The sequence below is a fragment of the Alosa sapidissima genome, chromosome 10 (assembly GCF_018492685.1).
Source record: "Alosa sapidissima isolate fAloSap1 chromosome 10, fAloSap1.pri, whole genome shotgun sequence".
Taxonomy (NCBI): Eukaryota; Metazoa; Chordata; class Actinopteri; order Clupeiformes; family Clupeidae; genus Alosa; species Alosa sapidissima.
Genome location: NC_055966.1, coordinates 31,189,540 through 31,214,897, shown reverse-complemented (window position 1 = coordinate 31,214,897; position 25,358 = coordinate 31,189,540). Strand labels below are relative to the sequence as shown.

General features: G+C 40.4%; 4 protein-coding genes across 5 annotated transcripts; 3 read left to right on the top strand and 1 right to left on the bottom strand.

Moving 5' to 3' along the window:
• The first annotated feature begins 2,247 nt into the window (after nucleotides 1–2,247).
• Nucleotides 2,248–9,963, top strand: fbxo32 (F-box protein 32). The gene is made up of 9 exons (XM_042106205.1): nucleotides 2,248–2,501; nucleotides 3,292–3,404; nucleotides 3,508–3,557; nucleotides 3,684–3,776; nucleotides 6,151–6,244; nucleotides 7,472–7,656; nucleotides 7,977–8,159; nucleotides 8,484–8,627; nucleotides 8,854–9,963. Exons 1-9 carry the CDS (start codon nucleotides 2,386–2,388, stop codon nucleotides 8,941–8,943), a joined length of 1,068 nt encoding a protein of 355 aa, XP_041962139.1. The 5' UTR covers nucleotides 2,248–2,385; the 3' UTR covers nucleotides 8,944–9,963.
• A 309-nt stretch (nucleotides 9,964–10,272) lies between these two features.
• On the bottom strand, nucleotides 10,273–15,969 carry prelid3a (PRELI domain containing 3A). 2 transcript variants are annotated; one of them, XR_006034475.1, is made up of 8 exons: nucleotides 15,817–15,969; nucleotides 14,424–14,592; nucleotides 13,896–13,985; nucleotides 13,706–13,776; nucleotides 13,494–13,596; nucleotides 12,514–12,591; nucleotides 12,041–12,204; nucleotides 10,273–11,279 (listed from the first exon to the last, which is right to left on the bottom strand). XR_006034475.1 is itself a non-coding variant. In XM_042106268.1 (7 exons), exons 1-6 carry the CDS (start codon nucleotides 15,846–15,848, stop codon nucleotides 12,520–12,522), a joined length of 537 nt encoding a protein of 178 aa, XP_041962202.1. In that variant the 5' UTR covers nucleotides 15,849–15,969; the 3' UTR covers nucleotides 10,273–12,204; nucleotides 12,514–12,519. The 2 variants fall into 2 exon arrangements, 1 of the variants encoding a protein (XP_041962202.1); XM_042106268.1 differs by having other exon boundaries at nucleotides 10,273–12,204.
• Nucleotides 15,970–16,086: 117 nt separating this feature from the next.
• Nucleotides 16,087–18,738, top strand: si:dkey-29h14.10. Its single transcript, XM_042106243.1, has 5 exons — nucleotides 16,087–16,480; nucleotides 16,851–17,105; nucleotides 17,513–17,578; nucleotides 17,755–17,958; nucleotides 18,360–18,738. Exons 1-5 carry the CDS (start codon nucleotides 16,432–16,434, stop codon nucleotides 18,551–18,553), a joined length of 768 nt encoding a protein of 255 aa, XP_041962177.1. The 5' UTR covers nucleotides 16,087–16,431; the 3' UTR covers nucleotides 18,554–18,738.
• A 560-nt stretch (nucleotides 18,739–19,298) lies between these two features.
• LOC121720285 (zinc finger protein 706) lies at nucleotides 19,299–25,134 on the top strand. Its single transcript, XM_042106285.1, has 3 exons — nucleotides 19,299–19,448; nucleotides 20,879–21,022; nucleotides 23,938–25,134. Exons 2-3 carry the CDS (start codon nucleotides 20,888–20,890, stop codon nucleotides 24,031–24,033), a joined length of 231 nt encoding a protein of 76 aa, XP_041962219.1. The 5' UTR covers nucleotides 19,299–19,448; nucleotides 20,879–20,887; the 3' UTR covers nucleotides 24,034–25,134.
• The last annotated feature ends 224 nt before the right edge of the window (nucleotides 25,135–25,358 follow it).

Here is a 25,358-nt window from a genome sequence, read left to right as displayed (position 1 = left end):
CCAGCATCTATTTGACTAACACTAACACTATCCCTGGGACACATGAGCTGGCTTCCATGGGAGATATTTTTTTATATATAAAAAAAAGAGACGAAAGTGGGTCATTTTTTTTAACCATAGTCTAAACAGTGGCTCTGACATCACTTATTCTGGACGGACGCCTAGCTGCAAGTTTGTTGTTTCAAATATTTGGGACTTGCAAAGTTCCTGATAGTTTAATGTTGACTATGCCGTTTTCATAGGAATTTTCTGTGATATTGATTTCTTTCAGATTAAGCATGATTTCACTCTACCTAAGCCTTCACTGATATGACATTCATAAGAATCAAGTTGGAATTAGAGCAATACAACTTTTCTTACATGTGCAGACCAATCTGATTATTATCACAATACAGAGTATATACAGGCTAAGCAAACTAATAAACATCATATTCCATTAATCTGGAATCATGATGGTGGTATGACAGATCATACAATTGAATTTCAATCTGATTTCATAATTCACCTGATGTTTTTAGTCGGAGTACAGAATAGAATCAGACTGAAATCTGGTTGTTTGTTTGCATGTAACTGCTCCCAGTGTCACAAGTGTACTTTTATTTAGAACACAGTGTCTCTATGACCAACGACAGTGTCCTCTCAGCTTTTTTCCACTGCTGTCGTGACTTGTGCAGTTGTTGATGTATTTTCCCTCCTTGCTCTGAGGCAAGTGTAACATTTGACCTTCAGTTCCATGCAAGAGAGAGAGAGAGAGAGACAATCCCAATCTCCTGGTCGCCCTGGCGAAGTCTGCCCACCTGCTCCAACCCGCTCTAGTTACCCCCTCATGTGAGCTGGTGCTCTATAGGGGATGCCAGGGGGTGGGACAGTGCCTGTTGCACACAGTCACACGGCAGTATTGCTCTAGAGGCGCTGAAGAGGCCCGTTACTTCTCAACATCTGGCAAACTCCTCAGCCACACATTGCACCAGCAATTTAGTCACTGGCATTAATTATATTATATTGAATGATATTGTGTTTAGGCCCTATAATATGTTTATAACATGTTGTATCATCGATAATCACGCCTACAGTCTCATATATGACATAGGCCTATTATAATTTGTTTTAAGGCCTGATTCTGACATGCAGTCAAATGCAAATACCTCAAGGCTGAAATGTCCAGCAGAAGGCTGTAAGAGCATTGTATGCAGATGACTTGCCCTTTTGACCTGTCTTTGTGACATGATCACCCTCTACTCAAAACTGTGAAGATGAACACTTTCAGTCACAGTAACAATGTTTGTGTCTGAACGTGAAGGTGTGGGGTAGTTATGGTTGCCAAATCAGTTTCCTTACAGCCATGGAATAGCTAATGATTTATCAACATCTCACTCCCCCTGCTCAGAGAGCATCCCCTTTAAGTGAAGAACACCTACTATTTGAATACAGTTCATATCACTTTAGTGAAATTAGTACCTGTATTCTTGAAGAAGACTGTGGAATTGAGGCATCACATCCTGAGCTGCAGAGACTATAGAAATGACTCTGATTGCACCACTACTCAGTAAACAATCTCAACCTTTGGCCTCTGTTTCGAAAGACACCCAAAACTTCAGATCACATAGGCTATTTAGGCTACATCAAGGAGGATGTTGACAACGTTGTATGTTATGCAAAAGTTTCTTGAACACTTTTTCTCTTAAACATAATATGTTGGCTACGAGGCTAATTTCCACACGAAAAGCAAATTATGTCCTGTGATCACATTGTGGTACCGCCAACAAGCCATTTGTTTTACACGTTTATCTAAAAGTGCATCAGGATCTGACCTACTTCCTCAATTTATATCATAGGCTATGACAATTATCTCATCTGCCTTGACCTAATGTTTATTTGGTGCGATTTCAATAAGAGAGCAGCTATTATTTTACATTAAAACATGGATTTAAACTGGGTATTATCTGTGCATAAAGAGTGAGTTTTGGAATGTTGATACGTTTCTCTTATATTCCTCATAAATCGTATTGACCACACAAACGTTATAGCTGAAACAGCAACAAGGATAAATCACTTGGTTAGCGAGGGTTATTTAGGAAGAGGGTGAACGCATCCCCGACTTGGGGTGATAATGTTTCTAGAGACGTTTTGCAATACTGTAGAAGATGATAAACAAAGCCACGTGTTGATGGGCTGTCTCCAAAGTGGGCGGGTGGGAACACATTTCCGGATTGTCAGACCACATATAAAAATGCCGCTGCGCACTTTCAACATCAGAACATTTTCCATACAGGACTTAACAACAAAAGACATTCAGCGCTTTATTGAAATAGCCTAAGCTTACGCTAATATTCTAATTAGTTCATTTATTCACTGACTCCACTCGCCGGTCACAACAATTCGAAAATGCCATTTCTTGGACAAGACTGGCGGTCACCTGGTCAAAGCTGGGTAAAAACAGAGGAGGGATGGAAAAAATCCTCTCAGGACGAAAAAAATAATAATGTTTCTGAGTTGAAGAGGTCAGTGAACGCATCCTGCTGGTGGTCATTTACCTGATGAGCACATGTAGCCTATTGACCGTAGTCGGTGACATAATGATAGCCTAGCCTAATGATTATATAAATGTGTAGTTTGGAGAGCTATACAAGCGAACAGAGCATCTATAATAGCAATTATGAGACGTAGGCTACGTAGCCTCTAACTGCTACCGAATCGCAAACTTAATCTTCTTGCATCCTGGCGTTACCGAATGTTTTTGCGCACATTTAGCCAAGAGATCAAGGTCAACACTTAAGTTTGGCTTAAAAAAAACGAATGTTGGTGAATAGTTTATTAGCTACGTCTACCAGTCGTTTCAAATTACAAGATTGCTGCACACTGCTTTGAATGCCTTTTTTTAAAGCATGCCTTTGTAGCCTATTCTGCCTGCAGATGACAACGCATCGTCATCTTATAAGTTTCAACAGCAGTGAGGTTTATTATTGTCCTTTTGTTTCTACGTATCTTTAATGGATTCAGGGGTTTGCTGTAGGATATGATTTATTTTCAGTGATAGAACAGAAACGGAAGAGGGCCTGTAGTTTTTCATGTGAAACTCCTGATATCGGGGATAACACTTAAAAAAAAGCCAGTAGATTTATTTAGAGGAAACAGAGCAGTTTTGACTCATAGGCCTATGGGCCAATAATCAACTAAATGTTCTGGCAGAAATCCAGGAAGGAAGGATTTAATAGGCCAGTATAACCTAGTATAACCTACATGTAATGTTAGTGTGGTATGCATGTCATCTTGTCTTGTTGTGTCTTATAGCTTTTCCAAAGAGGAGATTTATTACAAAGAGAACCTGTTGCTCTCATTGAACTATGATGTGGCTGCTAAGAAAAGAAAGAAGGACCTCCTAAATAACAACACCAAGATTCCCTGTAAGTGGTGGCACATCTTCGACTAAGATCACTATATTTTACATTATTAAATGCCTACAACATTACAACATTAATGCCTTTTCTTTTGTCTTTACTGATGTAGATTTCTACAAAGACAAATGGATATATGTACATAAAGGGAGCACAAAAGAGGTAATATAAAGTTGTCACCTGTATGTGTGTGTCTACATGTATTGTATATGTGTATATCTATAGTAATACTGAAACATGAGTTGGATCCATGACTAAAACAGATTTGCTTATTCATAACTCCTTTAGCGCCATGGATACTGTACTCTGGGTGAAGCCTTCAATCGGCTGGACTTCTGCAGTGCCATTAGGGACACCCGGCGTTTCAATTACGTTGTGAGGGTGAGTCTGACTCGGGCCTTTCAGAATTTAGAATGTTAGAATCCAAGATTTTAAAGAAAGACTTTAGAATCCAAGCATGTATGTGTGGAGCCTGTAGTGAGCTGTTTCTCTGTCACTTGCCATTTGAAAGAGTTAAAGCCCACTCCATGGGCGTGTATCTCAGGGCCTTATCACTGCACTCCAGACAAGAGGCAGCCTGTGGAGATGTTCTGACCCCACGGTGGCCCACAGGCGCTTGTTCCTCTGTGTGTTTGTGTCTGTGTGTTGGTCCTGCCCTTTAAAATGTGAAGATCTCACTGAAGACATAGGAATCAAACATATATTGCTGCATCACTCAATGATTTCAAGGTGAAAGCGCCTCAGCCTATTTTTGTTTCAGAAATGTTATGGTATGGTAATAAAGCATGTAGCACTAGAGGAAGTAATGAATACAGAAGTAGTCTTTGACCACATGTTTGGGAGCATAAAGAGCAAAGAGCATGCAGGTCTACTCAACCTGTTATGTGAGGAAAGAGAAAGGGGTTACTATCAGCCAGTGTGGAAGCAGATGGTTGAGCTTGGGCTAGGCATGAGGGGGTTTATGAAACTAGACCGGGAAGGCAAATGACTCAGCCATCACCCCCTGCCCCCCAAACACACACACACATACACACACACACACAAACACAGCATAACCCCATTTTATAAACTCCCCAAGTCTCGAGTTGCAGTTATTTATTTGTCATACGTAACCACGTTGGGGGATTCACATGCCTGAAGTCTCTAGACAAACACAAAAGTGTCTTGTCATGAGTTCTTGTCCAGTGTTTTGACCTCTTGTTTATTGATCATCCATTACTCTGGGTCTTCAAAACAAAGAGCCTCTCCTTCAACACAAGTCATACAGATGAATCATTTGTTTTTATTTAGAGGATATATTTAGCACCAGACAGAGTGCATGACGCTTGTAGCTGTCGCATTTCTCTGGCTGGATCTCCTGTAGTGCCAAACTTTTGTTTGTTGTTGTACCATCTTTACCTCTGCATAAAGGTGAAATAGACTCAGAAACACAACTGTTTTAGTGAGAACAATTTGTTGGGACTTGTCCCTGCTGTAGGCTTTAAAGAGGAGCCCTGTGTTCCAGTTGTTGAAGCATGGCAACGGAGGTATCAGGTTTGCCGGTGCTGCGCAGTCTGTTGTCTGGCCTAATGGAAGCTGTGTGTTGGTATTTTGCAGAGTGACCGGTGCAAAGTGTTCTCAGTTACAAGGATCAGATTTTAATGAGAGTGGAAAAAGCCATCCCCTCTTGCTGCAAGACTCAGAGCTTTCTAGATGCTGTCGGTGTGGTGTGGGGCACGGTGTGCTGTGTATGTAAGTGGCCCAGCACCTGTTGTGAACCTCCGGCAACATGTGACCCATTACTGTGCCATTTTGTTTTGTGTCGGTAGTCATCTCACAGACATAATAACAGTCCCGAGCAAATGTGGGTCACATGGTGCCGAGCAAGTAAACACATGTTACGTAAAAGGAGGGTGAACTGGAAGAAATACTTGTGAATGGTGACGGCAAGTGCACTAAAGTGTTTACAGCGCGGCGCTTTGGCTCGGGTTCAGCACCTGGTGGTGGCTGATGGAAACCAAACAGCGGCTGCTGAGACAACACCAAGGTGACATGATGGCTGCCTGTGAGGACGCAATGTTCCACCAGCCCCAATAGCCACTGTGTGTGGAACGGACCGGGACCTGTTCGGCCCAGATCTGGCCCAGAGTTATGCTGGGGGGTGGTGGGGGTGTGTGTGTGTGTGTGTGTGGGGGGGGGGGGGTGGACTTTGCTCATTTGTTTCAGGGTCAAGTGGTTGCCAGTGTTGCTCCATGATGTCAGCACAGTGGCTGAGAAGTCACATGCCCTTGCACGCATGTCACTCAGGCTGCCCCCTGTCCGCTGTTGGACCAGTCCAGTCTCCTCCCGCCTCTTATCCTCCCTTCACTGAACTGTGCTGGCAAAATGAAAGCTGTCTACAATATATAGGCTAATGACTTAACCTCTTTTTCAATTCATATAGTTCATTTAGTAATAAACTTATACAGTGCAGCTAAATCTACAAATAAGTAACAATTATTATTTCAAATTCTGTATTGCAATGAAGTAAATTAATGCTAGGTTCTCCAAACGACCACAAAAATAACTTCTGTTGGAGTTAAGCCTGAGTTTACCTCTCTTTTCTTTGTTCAAGGAGAGAGGTCACACACTAAATGGTGAAGAGATTTTTTTAACTCCACTGGGTCTTTTTGTTTTAAAAGTGGCCTGTCTGAAAGAGAAACAAAGCTCAGTAAATGATGAGAGAACAGCGAGTCTGGAATCTGACAGCGTTTGAAATGTATGTGTCCCTGTGCAGCTGCTGGAGCTGATTGCCAAGTCTCAGCTGCCGTCTCTGAGCGGAGTGGCACAGAAGAACTACATGAACATCCTGGAGAGAGTGGTGCAGAAAGGTGAGCAGAGGCCCCCTGTCCTTAGGACGATGGCCTCCCAGTTGGATTGCCTTCTCCATTTGTTTTGTCCTTTTTCAGTTTTTTTTTATCTTTCCTTGAGTTTTGAGTGTTCGTTGATGTATTTGAAGAGTTCATATGTAAAACCAGTTAAGTCCATTTGTGTTGAGTTTACAGAAATATATATAATTATTATTATTATCATTACTATTATTATCAGTCATGCTGTGGGTTATGATGACTTGATTTATTTTTTTTATAACCAAACTGCAATTTGATAGAAATGACCTGGGATTAATGATAAAAACATGATTTTTGCACATTTGTGAAGGTGGACTGTTCTTGCATCTGAACTCTTGTATTGCCACAACTGGGCTGCATGAATGACACTTGACATTCAGGGTTGATAATGATGGCAAAACAGAATTCAGTGTTCTTTTATGCCTTCTATATAGTTATTCATTTGTGTTGCTTTATATTTAGAAACGTATTCCCTCATGAATCACATACCCCTATGCAAAGCAATGTGAGCAAATCAAAACCATGAGGCAAGTCGATGGGTCTCCCATCATAGCAAATTAACTCATTTGCAACTCATGGACAAATGTGGCTTACCAGAGTCATTCAGTGTGGCTGGCATGGCTGGAGAATTTCATAGTTGCTTTGACTGGAAGGAATGAAGACCCTTTTGAGAGCAAACAGATCTCTGCAGAGTATTGTAAACTAAATGTTCCCTGAGGTAAACAAAGAGCAAGGTTGTTATGGGAAACATATAAGACCTACTACCGAAAGGTATATGAGGGTTGTTAAAAGAGTGTGAAATATTTTGTGGATTTGCTTGTTGACACATATGGCACTATGTATAGAAGGGCTATACTACAAAGTGATATAACTTGCTAACTCAGACAACATTGAGAGTAACTGCATCTCTAAAAGAACACTGCACTGGGCAGCTATTGTTTTTAAAGTGTTGTGTTGTCAGATGTTGTCTCAGATGATGCAATGGCTAGCAAACTAATACAATATTGAATACAAACTAATACAAAACTAAACCAAAAAGTACTGAATTTTAAATTAAAGTTAAATTGAAGTTAAATCATGATTATGGCTTCATAACCTCTTAGTTTTTGTATACTGCTATGAAATACCAAAGCTTCAACCCTCTTTGCTAATACCTCCGTTGTCTTGAGCTGTGTTATGCTAACATGCCTCCTTCTCTCCTGCTCCCAGTTCTGGATGACCAGCAGAATGTGCGGCCCATTAAGGAGCTCCTGCAGACCCTCTACGTGTCCCTGTGTGGCCTGGTCCAAGACATGGGCAAGTCGGTGCTGGTGGGCAACATCAATATCTGGGTGCACCGCATGGAGAACATCCTGCAGTGGCAACAACAGCTGGACAACATTCAGATCAACAGGGTGAGTGCCAAAGCTCAGAGAGGCCCCTGGCACGAAGCAGAAGCTTCCTCGGGGCACGCAGAGTTTGGGTGCCATAGCCATGGATCATGGGTCACCCTACTTTAATGGCATACTTTCACTGGTGTTTTAAAGTAGGAATAAATATTTTTAGCGACTTCTCAGTCATGCATTATAGAAGTACAGTATATTCTATCTGTTTATATAATTACTGTATGAATGAAAAGAAAAGCTCTCGATCTCTTAACCATCAAACACTTCACCAGCCACAGCAGATGATTTGAAACTCTTGACTGAATACTATAATTTGTCTCCCCCTCCAGCCAACCACTACAGGGATGACCCTGACTGACCTTCCTACCAGCCTCCAGCTCGACATCATGCGGCGCCTCTCCGACGGGCGTGACATCGTCAGCCTCGGCCAGGTGTGCCCGGACCTCGGGGTGATGTCAGAGGACCGGCTGCTGTGGAAGAACCTGTGCCAGTACCACTTCACAGACCGACAGGTAAGATCCCCCCGTAGCTGGGCTGGTGGGTTAGTCCCGCCATTGAAACACACTCGTGCGAGAGAGCATTTCAGGTCTGAGCGCCTTTCCATCCAGCCAACTCAAGCTCCATTAACTCCAGATGTTTGGGAGCATAGTTCTGGAGCTATCCAAACAAGCCAGAGCTATTTGATGCTATTTACCGCTTTGAGGTTGGAAGATGTCGTCAGCTGTAGACTATTCTGCTTTCAGATTTTACCTGACCCGTTAATGCGAGTTTGATCTTTTAGAACAGCTTCTGTTGTTGGATCGCAATTTTAATTTCCTCTCTTGTGCTCTGTGCAGATCCGCAAGCGTCTAATGGTGTCTGATAAAGGCCACCTAGAATGGAAGAAGATGTATTTCAAGATGAGCAGGTGCTACCCTCACAAGGAGCAGTACAGCGACACCCTGCAGTTCTGCACACACTGCCACATCCTCTTCTGGAAGGTGAGAATTTCACACGCGTGACACACATTCAGACCAGCCATCTCAACTCCCGGTTCACTTCACATGCGTGATTCTGCTGTAACAGTAGCAAACTCATGCAGGCAAACTGACTTTCTGCTGTCAAACTAGCATCTGCTTATTTTGAGCAAAATAGTAAGTCGGGGAAATGTGCAGCAGTCCACTAACTTTAGCGTTGTTTTTGTTGTTGTCTTAATTTTATTCCCAGGACACAGACCACCCATGCACAGCCAACAATGCAGAGAGCTGCTGCGTTCCGGTATCTCCACAGGGCTTCATCAATCTCTTCAAGTTCTGAGGGGGAAGTCTGCCATCAGCATGTGTATATATTGTCAATAGTGCAATGGATTCCTGGATGCCTTGAGACTGGGTAGGGGAAAAGGCCTGGATGGGTGAGGGGGAGGGGGGGGGGCGGGGGTGGACAGATGTATTATATAATTTATGTTTTCACTGGTGGGAAGAGAGACATGAGATACAGTGAATGTGAAATAGAACGATAAGAGAATGTATCACTTGGGAGATGCAATTTTGTCTTGGAGATATTTTGTGTTGATACCACAGTATCTTCCTCAACAAGTGGAATTTATGGACTAACCAAGAAGTGATTTTCCTTTGCCGTAACTTCAAGAAGTGATTTAATTGAATGGAATCAGGTGTTTTAGTCAACAAATACTTGAGTAACAGATCGTTTCCAGATATTCTGAAAGGAAAGTGTGGTTTTGAAGTCAGAATAAGCATGATGTGTGTGTGTGTCTGTAAGAGAAAATAGGTGTGTTTACCAAAAAAGGGCCTTGTAATATGATGCGTGCAATACTTTTCTAATTTACTTTTGTGTTTTTCTTTTTTCACTTTTATACTTTTCTTATTGAGTATGAATGTGTTAATTTGTTGGGAATGACAGGAGTTCTTGTACACTGTTAAATAACAGATTCACTAAGTGCCTGAAAGTATCGCAGATAATCCTGAGAAATTCCATTTTTTGTTGGTTTTATAAGCAAGTTATAAAAACTATGACTGACAACTTTGAGATCTTGGCTGACGCACCATCCTCCTTATTAGGAATATCTATAGAGAGCATATTTACAACTTAATGGTTGGCAAAGTCTTGGTGGCCACATGCATGATGCAGAATTATACCCCAAATCGTTTCTGTTTTCTCGTTGTTATTAACTGAACAGTATTACGTGGTATAAAAGCAAAACTTAATTATAGACGGCAACTGCATTAATGCACAGGAGTTTCCTTAAATATGCAATGAGAAATTACTAAAGAGTGTCATGGGGGCTATTTGTGAAATAAATTATTTGAAAACATTCAATTCTGTGTTCTTTTGTCTGCAGTTGAAATTGGACTTGTATCCAACTACTAAGCACTTCATCTTCAGGCCAAACATGTTGGCATAGAACTGAAGTGACGTACAGTGTTTACTGAAGAGTTGCAGCTACTTGCACAATTCAACCTTGACTCTTCTGCCCTCTACTGGGGGAGAGCAATGAATATTCCTCTCCAGTGATACAAAGTTTAGCATCAAATACAAGGATAAAAAATGTCTCGTATTGCTTTGACCATAGCAGGTTTCTATCCTGGAAAAAGGTGAAACGATGTTACTGACAAGATGAGGCAGAGAGCTTTTAGAGGTTTTTGCTTTACTGTCAGAAGTTTTTTCAAAAACAGCAGTCATTTCATTAACCAGTTTCAACATTGGTTTTAATAAAGAACAGTTCAGTGTTTCAACATAAATATAAAATATCAAACATATATTAAGACTTAGTGCCATTCAGAATCAACACAAAGTAAACATAAACATTTCAGTAGCAATAACTACCACTAGCTTCTAACCATAACTGTGCATAGCATGTAAACAAAAATAAAGTGCTAATCCTCTGTGTTTTAAGGACTATAGACAGCATATTGGCAAATAAATAGTTGAAGATGGAAAGTTCTTTGATCTAAATTTAGCAGTTTCCATTAACATTAGTTCTGAAAGTGCAAACACATTTACTTCACATTAGTAAAAAGGAGACATTCTGACCATTTAGATGATGGTCATCAGCACCAAATGGGTGAATCTGGATAGTAGTGTAAGAGACCAGGCTCTGTGTCTGTATCGCTCACTGAGAGGCTAAAGGCGTGAGGGACGTTCTAACCAAAGACTCTAGAACAGAGCTCTAGAATCTTTGGTTCTAACCGCTGGTTTGACAAAACACTTCATACTGCTGCTGTGCCGTCTCTAGCTGCCTGCTTTGTGCTACACTAGCAGCCGTTCCCTATAGGCTCCACAACGCACCAGACTGCATGGCTTGAAGAAAACCATTAATATAACAGAAACACCACTCCTAAATAGCACTGAAGTGTGATTCATTTACCTGACCATTAAACAACAGAAGAGATCACAGGTTCAAATCACAAGATCAGGCTTTTTTTTTTATAGTAAATTCTGTTCTGAGCACACAAAATGTACCAGTGCTCTATCAATACCCAGTGATTCTGAACTTCCACTGTTTCATTTACACAAATGCGATGGCATATCTTCCAAGTGATTCAAATTCATATCAGATTAGGTACAAAGAATTTGATCATCATCTACCTTGGTGTATGGGTCCATTCTAGTGCACCAATGGCACTGCTTTGAGTCTGAAATGGCCACACAGATAAGACAGGTTTGTATTAGACTTCAAAATGGCTGGATGTGTCTTGGTCAGAACGATCCAATGTTGCTACATACTGTTCCATATTAATTTTGTCACTTCACAGCACAATGATCGCATACCTCTTCATGAAAATAAACTTCAGAATGCATTCTCTGAATAGCTAAGATATCTAATGCATAGCCTGATTACTTTATGGCTGCAATATGCAATTTGATATGAAATTTGGAAGTCTGAAATGAGGCTAAATCAAATAAAAACCAATAGCAATGATAGCAATGACGGCATGGTCAAAACCAAAACAACATTTGGCTAATGTGGCATGCATAGCTGTTCAGAAGTGGCAAAAAGTCCCTTTAAAATCTGACGAAAGCCAGAGATGTAACAGGAAGTCCATTATGAATAGAAACTGACTTTGTGTCAGTGCTGAAGAAAACCATTGTGCTGCACAATGTATCAGCAAAGATTCTAGAACAGAGCTCTGTTCTAGAATCTTTGGTATCAGTAACTATTCTGAAAATCATGCCCACAAAATATCAGAGAACATACTGGAATGTAAAAAAAGAGATGTATCAGTGATTTCATTTGAAATTCCCAATGTTTTTTTTTTAAAGAACTGTGATCCACGATGCTCATAACATCAGGCTGCAGCGTCTGTGGTTCAAATATGGCCTAATGCCCCCTCTGCCACTCCCTGAAGGTGGAATCTGGTAAAAATCATCTCCATGGGACTGAAGTGGCACTCACACACTCAAGTCCAGTGTCCATGAGCTCCACAGGTTTACTCGGAGTGTGCTTCTGCAGAACTGAGGCAAGTTACAGTCGGTTAGGCTAGCTGTGGTATCTGGAGGTGCTTCTGTCCTTCTGCTAATGTTGAGGTTCCTTGGCTTCTGGTGGACGTGGTTAAGGCTCTGAAGGCACACACACAAGGGAACACACACAAACACACATACACACACACACACACCCAAACACACAAATGGTTATTTTGCAGGCAAATGAAAGAAGTAGGAAGACAGAGAATACACAAATACAAAAACTACACACACATACACACTCACAGACATACACACACACACACACACTCATAACCACAGACATACACACACACACACACACACTCATAACCACAATATATTATATGTATACAGTCAAATCAAGAAAAGATCTCATGTCTATATGCAAAGTGAAGTCAAGTTCAAAATTAGAACTTCAGTTACCCATGTCTAGCACAGGTCACATAGAGGAACTTTCTCCCGTTCTGAATTTTGAATGATCCACTCAATTGCATCCCAGCCCTACAGCAAACACAAAAAGCAAAGCAGTCGTACAATCAGTCCACAGCACTATCTTAGGCATGTTTTAACTGAATATCCATGTGAGAATGTGAGATTAGAGGCTTTTTTTTTATTTTTATTTATGCCTTTTAATGACAGGACAGTGAAGAATGACAGGAAGCGAGTGGGAGAGAGAGTCGGGGTGGGATCCGGAAAGGACAACGGGGCGGGAATCAAACCCAGGTCGCCGGCGTACGGTGCAGGTGCCCCAGCTAGTCGCGCCACAGCTGGGGCCAGAGGCATTTTTTGAGTGCCTCAGATTTTTGAAACATTATTGAACTATCTAGTCACCACCATACTGTATATTATCTCATATCCAAATTTACCAGGGACTTCCAAAGTGCGTGAAGACACAGCTCACCTTCCCATTACTAGTATCCATTGTCTTTGGGCATAAAGATTTCCTCTAAAAACGTCACAGTTTTCTGGATTGTCACTACTACATGACAGCTGGACTGATTGCGTCATCTGGGCAAAAGTGATCCTTTTTTGGATTTATTGGTGTGTGTGAGTCCATAATTACATTTTCGAAAGCCAAATTTAGCTGCATGTCCAGTGTGTGACCATGGAGGGGAAAACAGAAGGAGAACCTGCGGTAGCGGTGGCCTATACAATCACAGCATGAGAGGTTCTCTATGAATCCCCCATTTCCTCTTTTTAAACAAAGGAAAAATGTCCACACGTCGTATGTCGTCAGGGGGATGACTGAGCTGTGGTGAGTTTCATTTATGAGCTTCAGTTTCAGTTCACTCTTCTGCTTGCAAAACTGACATGTTTTCAGAATGTTGGCAGAATGAAATGGCACCACAGGAAAAAAACAAAAATAATGCCAAAGTACTGTGGGGTAAAGGCTTGTGAAGTACCTTTCTGGCGTTTGCAGACATGCTGAGGGCCATCAAGCCCTCAAGGTAGCTGCTGAGGCTGACGCCTTTCACTGTGATTATGGCCTCTTGTGTAAGAATGGTGCTGCAAAAAACATCATTATACAGAAATAAACAACATTTTAGCATTGTTCTATACAGACACAAAAAAATAGCTAGAGATGTCCCCAGTGAAGTGATTTCATATGTCTTACACATCAGGGTTGTCTGGGTGAGGTCTGTAAAGGAGACGTTCATCAACGGACACAAGATTGGTCAGAGTAATCTGAAGAGTGAACAAAATGTGTACAGTTAGCTGTAAAGAAGGGCAATCTTCCAGCAATTGTGTTTTTACATGTGCCACACCCATGCAATTGAGTAGTAGTTGAGTTTGTAATCACTCACATTTGTGGAGTACAGTTCCATTTTCTTGTCTTTGGGGTCCACAATGGAGAGCTCTTTCACATAGGTTACTGTTCGATTTGTCCCCAAAATCTTAGGTGTAAAAAAAGACATGATGGAAATCATTCCAACGTCATCTACAAGGAGGGTGGAGTCCTTACTACTGAAGGGAATGATGTGTGCTTCAACACAAATTATTTGTACTCAGCAATTGTCATTGTCATTCTACTAAAAGCAGACTGTAGTGTCAATAAACAAATGATTATAATATAGTAATTGCACCCTCTGTAAAGTATTTAAATGCCATATTGGGGCATACATATTTCTGACTAAAAAAAGGGAAATTATAAGATCTTGAGGTGAAGTGCTTATAATGTTAAATAAATGCTTTAATAACGTGATGAAAAAGATTTTATCTGAAACATTTAAGTTACTTTATTTAAGATTTAAATTACTTCATCTAATGATTTCATGAGAAATCGTAGACTCTCACTGACAGGCCACAAATCGCCTTACTATCCAGACACTGACCGCTCGGACGATGCCCGGTAGGCCCCACTCTGTGCTGAGCAGCCGGTGGCTGTGAAGGCGACCGTCTGTGTCCAGTTTCCTGTCCAGGACATCCACTCCCACAACGCTGGGGTTCATGGGATTGGGGTACTTCCTCATGGCTGCCTTGATCACCGTCTCCCAAGGGTAGCTATGAACACAAACGAGAACATTGGTGTTGGTGAACATTGGTGTCGGCTACCAGTCATTCGTTCTCATCCTCTCTTCCTGTTATAATGCAGTGTTTCCCATACATTGACTTATTTGTGGCGGCCCAGCACAATATCAACATTGACCACCACACAATGATTTTCCAGGTTGTACTAAATTGTGCTTAAATCTGGTTAGCATCATAACCACGCTGTGCTAATTTGTTAAAAAACTGTTGTATTCAAGTTAATTCTGCAAACCAACCACCACAATGGAATTTAATTCTGTTGGAAACACTGTAATGCATTTACTAACAATGTGTGATTCTGTGTACTAGTCCTTTGAAGTGATATATTCTCTCTGCACATGAAACTCACTTCACAGTCCTCTAATTCCTATGTTTTGTTTTGTTTTATCCTATCCTTGCCTGCTCTTTCATCTTTGTCCCCTTCTTATTATTCTAGCAGCTACCTGTCTTTAGATCCCCAGACTCTTTTAAACATTAGTTCTATTCACGGGCTCTTTTTCGCAAACTAGGCTATGTCCTTGCCATAATATTCTCTCACCACATTCTTTTCAGACAGTACTCATTTTAGTGTTATACAGTATATTATTAGAGTAAATACATTTGACATTTGTATAAGCCTACTACAATTGTTTGTCTTATAAGGCAGTTACGCTATTTTTTAGCCATATTTCTGCAGTGTTCAAATTATGTCACACATTTAAACGTATTTGTATAGATGTTTTGATACCAAGGAGACTTGCTTCTATGCGGTGTCACTGTCAGGATTACAATCACTGACAATATCTAGATGTTGAATCAGCACTGATTACTTCCTGTCTCTCGGTGTCTTTCTGACCACATTGGATGTGCAATGCCATAGTTTTCTGACGTTATCCCGCAATATCTAGCATAAGGGTCAAGATAACTTCAGTGCCATTAGCCTCTAAGGTCCTCACATCTGTATATTTCACATTTTGGTAACGTTATTGATCATTAGTAAAACGCCAAGCAGTATTCACCCTCGAATAGCACTATCGTTCGAGTAATCTGAAACACATTCATTTATCATTATTTATTTCTCAGCAATCAGAAAGTATGCCAATAATTAGTATGTCGCTAGTTCGAGTAGCATTAGCTGATTTATTCCTGCAAATAAGATGCCAGTTTCATCATAATGTACAGTATCAGGTTAAGCTTTGGTAAGCTACTTAACATTACCTGAATATATGTTCTGTACTCCAAATTTTCATGTTGCAATTTTGACTCTTGTCCTCCAAAATTTGTTGGTAGCAGGTTCGAATTCAATATACTTCAGCTACCGGTAACGACATCTTCAGCATCTTTCTCGGTGCAGGAATAATGGATCCGCCCAGGATGACGGTGACCAATGAGTGGTCAGCTCGTGCCAGTGGATGCTGCGTGAGGCTGCGTAACCCCTCCCCCTTGCACACGTCTGAACCAGACTGTAAAAAATAGGTCTGAACATGTAACTTCGGTAGTAAGTATTATTATTTAACATGCAGCTATTAAATTGAATCTACCGGTGTCTTGGAAAAGAATATTTCTTGATGACCTCACCAAAAGCATTGGTCAGCTACCACACACGGAGAAGATCAGAGAAGACAACCACGGGAAAGTACATCTACAGCACGCGCAGGCATGGCAGGGACTTTCCGAAGAAGATATTTCCAAGTCCCTCCCAAAACTACAATATATCTGTAGTAGGCTAGGCTGTAGGGTTAAACCGAAGTCTTCGTTAATAACGTCTCTGGTTAAACTGTTAATGGTTAATAGTTAAATACAGGGATTTCTTTGTGGCATTGACGCCCATAAATGGATCTAACAGTAAACGCACCCACAAGTGGCTTCGTTGTTTCCCCTGGTAAGTAGCCAAGCTACGTTGCATTAGAACTTTACCTTTAGCTAATTTTCAATTCTAGCTTTTACCAAGGTGTTAGCCTGGGTGAACCCAGGCGAACCTGTTCTATTCGTTAAGACCCTTACTGTCTATGGTTGAAACTGAGCCTGGTGAACTCAAACTGTCAGGTTCGTTGAGACTAAGATTTAAGAAATCTGGTGTTCACTAGGCTAAGAGAAATCTTTGAATCAGATGGCTACATAGACAGTAACGTTAGGACCGAAAATATACCTAACATAATGCCATTACTTTGTTGTGACTAATTCATTAAGACATCCCCCCTCTCGTTGCATGTGTGTGTGTGTGTGTGTGTTGACATCATCCTCTCGAACAGAGAAGCAATTAAGAAGTCACTTGTTCACTCTCAGTCAGTCATTGCCACCCTGCTTAGTGGAGAAGATGACAACTTACCTGTTCCATACACGGACCATTACAAATCATGAAGTTGGAGTTATTACGTCTCAACCAACAGGGACGCAAAAAGCCTCCCAACTACTTCAGATCGTCTTACGGAAAGGTCGGCATGCATGCTTGCAGTTCTACCAATGCCTGGCACATTGTAATCCGGATCTGTCTGAGAAACTAACAGGTACCCCTGATATGTCGCAACTTATCTACTCTTCTGCATAAGTTGACACATTTTCCATTGAGAATATTGTAGGCCAAGGACCTAAAGGTTTAATTTTTTCCCTTGTAACATTTCTACTGTAGTTTTATGGTACTTCTATGTTTAATACTTCTTTGATGTTCTTTAATATCCTACCTCCTTACCCTCATAGTGTTCCTATAGTACAGTCTAACACTTCTATAGTATGTCCCAAGCCCAAGATAAGATTCCTATCATATAATATTCCTAAGATTACTATAATATTTCTGTACCTAACCACTGGAAGATTCCTTTTTTCGTAAGGGTCGAGAGTGGGGTTACTCTGCTTTAGACAGAAAATTACTGATTTGTTACTACTTTATTTAACTGCTTTATTATCTTTTATCCAGACTATACTGTATCCACACCATCAAAAACCACTGATGAACAGCCATCCAGGAACTACCTATCTACAGGTATGTTTTCCTTAGAGGACCATTTTGATCTGTCAACAGTTATTGTGATTGCATGCGCACATGACTCACCTCCTGAACAGACTCTTTACACAAGTCAGGTGTGAGTGTGGGTGTTTATGGTGAGCCCCTTTCACTCTTAAAGGTCATTGTTAAACAGTGTTTACTTTTCTCCGCAGTGATGCCCGGAGATTACACAGAAAAGTCCACTTCTCAATTTTGCTCCTCTCCAGAGAAGAAGTTTACTCCTTACACACCAGCCTACATCATAAACATTCACAACTCAAACTTGACTCACTGTGTCATTGGGAACCAGAGTAGCCAAATAATTTCCACCGAACAGGAGCATCTTGTGGCTGAGAGACAAGACTATAGCTTACAAGGTGAGGATTGAACATTATCACATTAATGTTTTCCCTAAGTATAGGCCCTTTCAATCCGTTTCTATTGGGTTTCCAGTTTTATTGTTCAAAATCAATGCAGATAAGTTGTAATGAAAATGTATCAGGCTTTAGCGTAGTGCTCTATAAACTGTCAACTTTAAAGCTTTTTTTTTTTTAACCCTTAGTTACTATTAATCATGTTGTTTTCTGTACCACTGGAAATGCCATGGGAAGGCACACTATTTTATGTAGTTGAAAGAGTCTATAGGATACATTGTTTATGTATTTGTATGTACTTTAATGATTTGAATTAATTCAGTGAGGGCCTGTTTCAAATACAAATGTTTACAGGTGCGAATATCACTTGTGTTAAGGATAAAATGTAACTTTTTTCTAAACAGATACTGTGAGAAGCATTCCGATGTCTGGTCAGCAGAGAGCAGCAGAGATCTCTGGAGAACCTCACCATATCCAGGTGCAGGACTCGCATGTGGAGTATGTCATCATTGGCAATGAGAACTCTATGGTGGTAAACAGAACACAAAGTGGAGAAGAGGATGATAGTGAGGAATACCTCGAAAGTTCCGATGGTTGATTACAATATTCCAACCAGAAAATATACTGGATTGTGATTGGACACTCTTTTGGTTTGATTTTGCTTTCAACGGAATACTGCACAGTTTTATTATTTCATACTATACTGTATATATTAAGAGTTCAAAGAATTCTAGATGACTGATATATCCACTATTGTGGAAATAAATTTCTTACCATAATCTAGTGGACGTCTCTCTGATTCTTCATAGAGTGTTCGATGAGAGGTATTGGCATTCATCTTGCTCAGATCTCGCCTCACTGAAAGACAGCAGCTTCCGTTGGTGGGCTGAGGTCATACTCAGACAGTCTGCCATGGTGTTGGTCAGGGATCAACATTTGGTGCACAGTGCTGCACTTTATTGCTCCTCCATATATATAAAAACAGATGTATATTCTATCAAAATATATTATTTCCACTTCTAGTTAAGTTGACAAGGTTGATGTGAAGACATTTTCAAACAAAAGCACTGAACTGAGAAAATTCACCATTTAAAGTGGCTCAATAAACATACTTACCCCACTAGGCAAATAGACTTCTGTCACAACTATAGGAATAATAATGGAATAATAATAAAATTAGACCCACTGAAAATTATATTCTGCTGTTGGTTTGATTTTGGATTTGTCCATCAGGATCACATGCAGCAGTTACCTGTTGCATCAAAATCCTCTGTCACGGTTGTTCCTCCACACTGGATTGATCCAGTAAACTGGGAGGGGTTATCAAAGCACGCATGCTCTGTGCGGCTACTAGCTAGCTAACCCAAAGCCATATTAGCTTGGAATTGTTACCCAAGTAGCGAGGAAGTCAGAGCTGCTAAGAAAACACAGACTTTTTGAATATATAGAGTGGCACGTTTTTGAGCTGCTACTTAAACGACATACTGCTAAAGGTAAGAGAGTAATTTCGAGAGGTTAGCTACCTGACTATACTATATATCTATCTTTGTTAGTATTTAACGTCAGCCAAATCCCTCATCATTAATGTTAGCTAAGAGTTACTGGCTAACCAACCAACTGCGTCTAGTTATGCTAACACTAATCTTGAGTAACAATAACGTTAGTGAACAATACACAATTAAGCGATATTGATGTTTCTGCTTTTAGTGAGTTATCGAAATAAATATAGGCCTACTGGCAGTTTGTCTTCGCTATCGTTGAACAGTGGACGTCAAATCTGATTACATCTACATTCTGTTCATCTGCTGATTTGAGTCATATCGGCTTATTGTCTTGCATGGTGCTGGCTCAGCTAGTGTGTTAGCTCTAACGTTAGTTAAAACAACTAGAATACCTAGTTATGGCTATACAAAACTATGTATTTACGGGTTATGTTTGCAAAATAAAGTATATGATTCTAAGGTTTATCCATTAGGATGATTGTCCTTAAAAACCACTGTGCACATGACGTAGAGATACATGGGTAAGTTAACTAAATGGTGATATAAGCAGATAACGTTAGTGAAACAACCATTGCTAACCATAGTTCTTCAGCTGAGTAGTCTCGGCCGATAAGAACTACGACTGTTAAGCTACTTGCTTTTCTGTTTGTGTACCCATAAACTTGCTGATTTATAAATCAAACTGATAACAACAATAACCGTGATGGAAATGTTGTTAACTAACTTATTCGCTGTAGAAACGAATGCATGTCCATTTGGTTAGGCTACTGCCCATGCATCTTTACAGCTGTGCAAGTTGTCTCTGATTCTCCCTGAAAGATTCTACCAGCACACAATTTATATTTCTCCCTGTTAAATGACCCAGTTGTTTCTCCTCCCGAACCTATTTTACTTCTCAACATTGGCCTTCTTCGGGGAAATGTCAGAGATGTGCTCTCTCCTAGTGACCTAAAATTTCAAGTAACCCACTTTGGAAGGTGGCTTATTCTTTGAACGTCCAAATAGTAATTTTAGGGAAATTAGAGCAACCTTTGGTTGTACTGAAAGGATGGGGTTGCTTTCTTTTTGTAAAATGAGGGGGTAAAAAAGCTTACCTTTCATGCTCAGTTCTTGCAGTAACGTAGTTGCCATGGATATTTGGCTGTGCTGTGCCCATGCGTGTCTTGTCTATTGATCCTGGTCATCTTTGTGTCCCTCCACAACAATTATCATTTTATTATTATATTTTTTTTATTTGAACAAAGTCCATTTAATTTGTCTGACTGCTGTCAGTGTAGCACTTCCTAAAAGTCCTACAGCTGTGCATATCTTCATACTTGGCTCCAGAGGTTTACAACCATCATATCAAGCTCTTCTAGGTACTTCCTCTATGTGTAACACTAATGGGAAACCTTATGAACTGACTTGCCTTGCAATACCAGGTACCAGCCATGGCTCGCGGGCACCAGAAGATCCAGTCCCAACAGAAGAATGCTAAGAAACAGGCGGAGATTAAAAAAGCCAAGGGGCACGACCAGAAGGCAGCAGCTAAGGCTGCCCTTGTCTACACTTGCACTGTGTGTCGGGTATGAACTCTCTGTAGTAACCAGCATCTTTGTAAAGGATGTCCATTTTCCTTTAAGGATTAGGGCAACGTCTAGTATGTAGGGATGCAACATTTGATCAGTTTGTTGTCAAGTATTCGATTATTTGCCATTCAACAACTATTTTGGTAATCAATTAATCAGTTTGAGTAATATTTAAGGAGAGAATTATTGGATTCCAGCTTTACTTACTGCTCTATGAAGTGTTTTTGTGTGTGGACTTTGTAGAGGCATTTGAAGATGTCTTCTTAGGTTTTGAACACTGACCAACATTTTATCCATCATTTTCTGTTATTTTTATATTAATCAGCTTAGTTTATTGATGGACTTATAGAACAGGCTGGAACAGGGGCTGGAACTATTAAGTCGTTGTTGCTGAAGTCAGAGGAAGATGGGTGTCACAATGAACACATGATATAATGCCTGTTCTGTTAAGGTCCCAACAACAATTAATGTTGAACAATGCAGACAGTGACACATGATGTTGCCCTGTTGCTGGTTTTGGCTGTGTGAGTTTATATAGGTCTATTATAAGGAATCATCTCGGATATGTTAAGCTGTAGTCTATATAATTCTGAATATGGCTTTGGTTTGATGTTCAATTTGAAATAACAGTAAGTTAAGTTATGTGCCACTAACGGTGCGTACACAATGGGACCGGTGGGGGCGTCTAGATTTATTCTGGCTGCTCTGCTTTTGACACTTGAACGTAGGAGGTATTCCAGGCACCTGCTGAAATGTTCAGTCATATGTTACAATTTTAAAAGAACTGTGGGAATCGCATAGCCTGGTTTCACCAGACTCACTCACTTTGAAGAGAGTCTAGGTACTCACAATTGCAAAATGTTTCCAATCCTAGCATTGTAATAGCATAAACGTCGCGCTAACTTTAGCTGCTTTCAGACATAGGTGTAAGTCCGCATGTTCTGCGGATATCAAGCGGTTGGGTCTTATATCTGAACAACATAACCGGACATTTGGAACTCTGAACTTTGCCAGTTCTTACACTACTTCCCACCTAGTATTTTGGATGGACATTATGTAAATGAGCTCATGTCTGAATAAAGCGAAGAACATGCAGAGATTCTGTTCATGTGCGTGTTCAACCACGCAGAGATTCTGTTCATGTGCGTCGGTGTCGTTCACACATAATGTCCGCATGTAAGCATCATATCTGAATCACCCAAAGGGTCGGACATTCGTTTGGCAAAGATCCGTATATAATGCGAAGGACGTCTCTGAAAACATTTGAAATCATTGGTCCAGTCGCAATGATCTTAATCAGGGATTCCTAGTGTTTGCCTAACCTTTACAAACTGATAATAAACTGCATCGGCAGTCAGGAAACAATGTATTTTTACCTTTGCTGTATAAATTTATGCATTCTTCCGACTGCAATTTTTTTATGTTTGCAGACATTGCTACCACTTTTGATTTTGAAACTAACGTCATCCTCTTGTTGCTGATTGGCCCGCCATCCTGGTGGCTGAGGGGAAACGTAAACGCATTGAAAGGGACCAGGCTAGTATCTCATTGAAATGATGATGAGCAGTTTTGCGTCTGCTCGCCACGGAGAGGGAGTTAAGTAATTTAGAGACGAATGACTGCATCGCAGGAAGTGCATCATAACAAAGGGACGCCAGACCCTCTTGTAACAGCTGTACTCAGTGATACTGCATACTCATAAAAATAGTTAAAAAAATAAGGCAGAAAAAGGACAAGTTTCCTCATGCTGCTTCCTTATGTTGGAATGTGCAAAAATGTACAAACAATCAAGAGGATGCCTTCTTGTATGTGATTTCTGCAACAGTGATACTGCAAACGTCTTGATAGCCTATTTTTATGCTGTAGTGTAAAGCAGTAGTCACACAGTAGCCTAGCCTACAGAAAACACTTAATTGATGCGATATAATGATAACTTGTTAAATGTATGCCTACATTAAACATCATAGTCATTTATTTAGTCAGTCATCATGTTCATGTTAATGAATAGGAAGGACATCTAAACGATAGCCATAAACTAAAATCTCATGCAATATCTGCCATGAGTCCCTATGCGTGAGTCACAAGCTCCTCCCAGCTGACTCTGGCAGATCACGTGGATAGTCAGTGGCGATTGATTATTTAATAAATAAATGTAAATTACGAATAACAATAAAAAGCTTCTACCTAATGTGACTATTTTTTCCATGAACTGTAAAAGAAAACACGTTTTTTTCCCGCTGTATTCTCCATAAAGAGTAAAGTAAATTATGTACTTATTTCCGGAATTGACGTCACTTCCTGGACTCGTCTGAGGCTGGTCTGTATGGGTCTGAGGTCTCTCAATGACTTAACCCCTACTGTCGCCACTGAGAGACGATGACTGAAAATGAATGACTTCCGTTCCGTCAGGATGCCTCAGCCACTCTTGGTGTGAACGCACAGTAAGTGTTGGAGTAGGTGCAGTGTCGATGGGCCTTTTTACACATACGTTTTATCTCATATAGTGGCATTCCTGTCTGACAGACAGAGGTGAAATGGGGGTTCAGCCCCTGAATATGCTGGCATACAGTATATGCTAGTGATAAAGGCGGACCATGTCAGTGTAAATGGGGCAGTCGAATATTGTGGACATGAGACACAACTAGAAGCGGCCATAAATCTGACATGAGGGCATGATCTTTGGTTTAGACAAGGGAATGTCTTGTAATTTTTTGCAGAATCTCAGTATTGAAATGCCTGATACTGACAAAGTTGCTAGGTGAAGAAGTAGCGCCATAAAACAGTGGTAGAATAAAGGGTGGAGAAGATGACTTAAGAACAACGATACCGAGGGATGTCACCACAATAATTAAATATTTAAAGTAGCTGAGTAGTCCTCTAACACTGATTCTTAATTCCTAATTCATATTCAGACTCAGATGCCGGATCCCAAGACCTTCAAGCAACACTTTGAAAGCAAACATCCCAAGTCCCCCCTGCCCCCAGAGCTTAATGATGTGGAAGCATGAGATTAGCCACTGATACGGGTCCCCTCACCATGTTGACCTCAGAGGCCTGTCAAAACTCCTAGGCCATCTCTTGTGAAATACCCCCCCCCCCCCCCTCCTTTTCAGGACACTTGCTGCTGCTACTTTGGGAGCCTCGCAGCAGTGCCACAAAGCCAAGTTAACACAGATGATGAACTCTCAGAGGTTTGATGATTATCATATGTACATCACACACTTTGAACATGATTACCATATTGTGCTTACTACTCACGCCACAGGCCAGGAGAGCTTGGGGACTAATCAGTCGCTGAATCAACCTCTTTTGTTAAAAAATTTTGTCCTTTGATTTTTCAGCCTGTGTGGCACAGATTATTTTTTAGGTGTGTGTATGCATTCCCTTGTTTTCCCAAGAACAGTTTTGATTTGTTCCAAGGTCTGGTATATCTACATGTTGTGTGCGGATTGTGCAACATGCTTTTGAAAACCATGTTTTTTTTTTTTATGCCCCACAGTTCATTGAAAAGATAATAATTTGATTTGTTATAGTTGGAGTTATTTGGTGTCCTCTTATTTCATCATTCCTTTTTCCAGCAACATACTCATATTCTATCTATATGCAGGTTTTACGCAGAACTCTTGTGAATATGTGCATAAATCCAATTTTATACTTTAATTTTAATAATACTGATTTCAGTGTACACATTGATTTGGTATGCATTCATTTTGATTAGCATGTTCTGCATTATTTTTATATGGCTCCAGTAAGTTGAAGACCTTTTTTTTTTTTTTGTTAAAATTGAAAACTTAAACACAATCACCAAAGTTTTATAAAGTTGAAATGTATGTCCCAACCAATGTTTCATTTTCATTGTGTATGTTTTACTATTAGGACCTAATGGAGCTGGTGGATTATTAAGTAATTTTTTTAAGATTACTAAGTAAATGACTGAGGACACTGGTGTTCTGTAAATCGATGTACTGTAATGTCACTGATGCGAAGCGGCACTGTATTTGCCCATTGGACTGGCCTTAACGGCAGCTGATGTTCATCCCATAACTATGTCTGTACCTCTGTGGTGTATTATAACAATTTAATAAAGTGTTACTTTGGTAAAGTTTTCAGCAGTCGTTTGTTGATATTTTTTTTCTTTAATGCAGTCTAGACATTCATTAATCGGGTTAACAAAGAATCACCAGGACCAAACTAGAGCTGACGAGTTAATGATGTGTGAAATAGTTATTTCAGTGTGACTGGGGGGGGGGGGGGGGGGGCATTTGTGGTCAGTACCTGTAAAAACCATGTAATTAACTTATAGTTACACCCATATATTATTTTTAAGTAAATA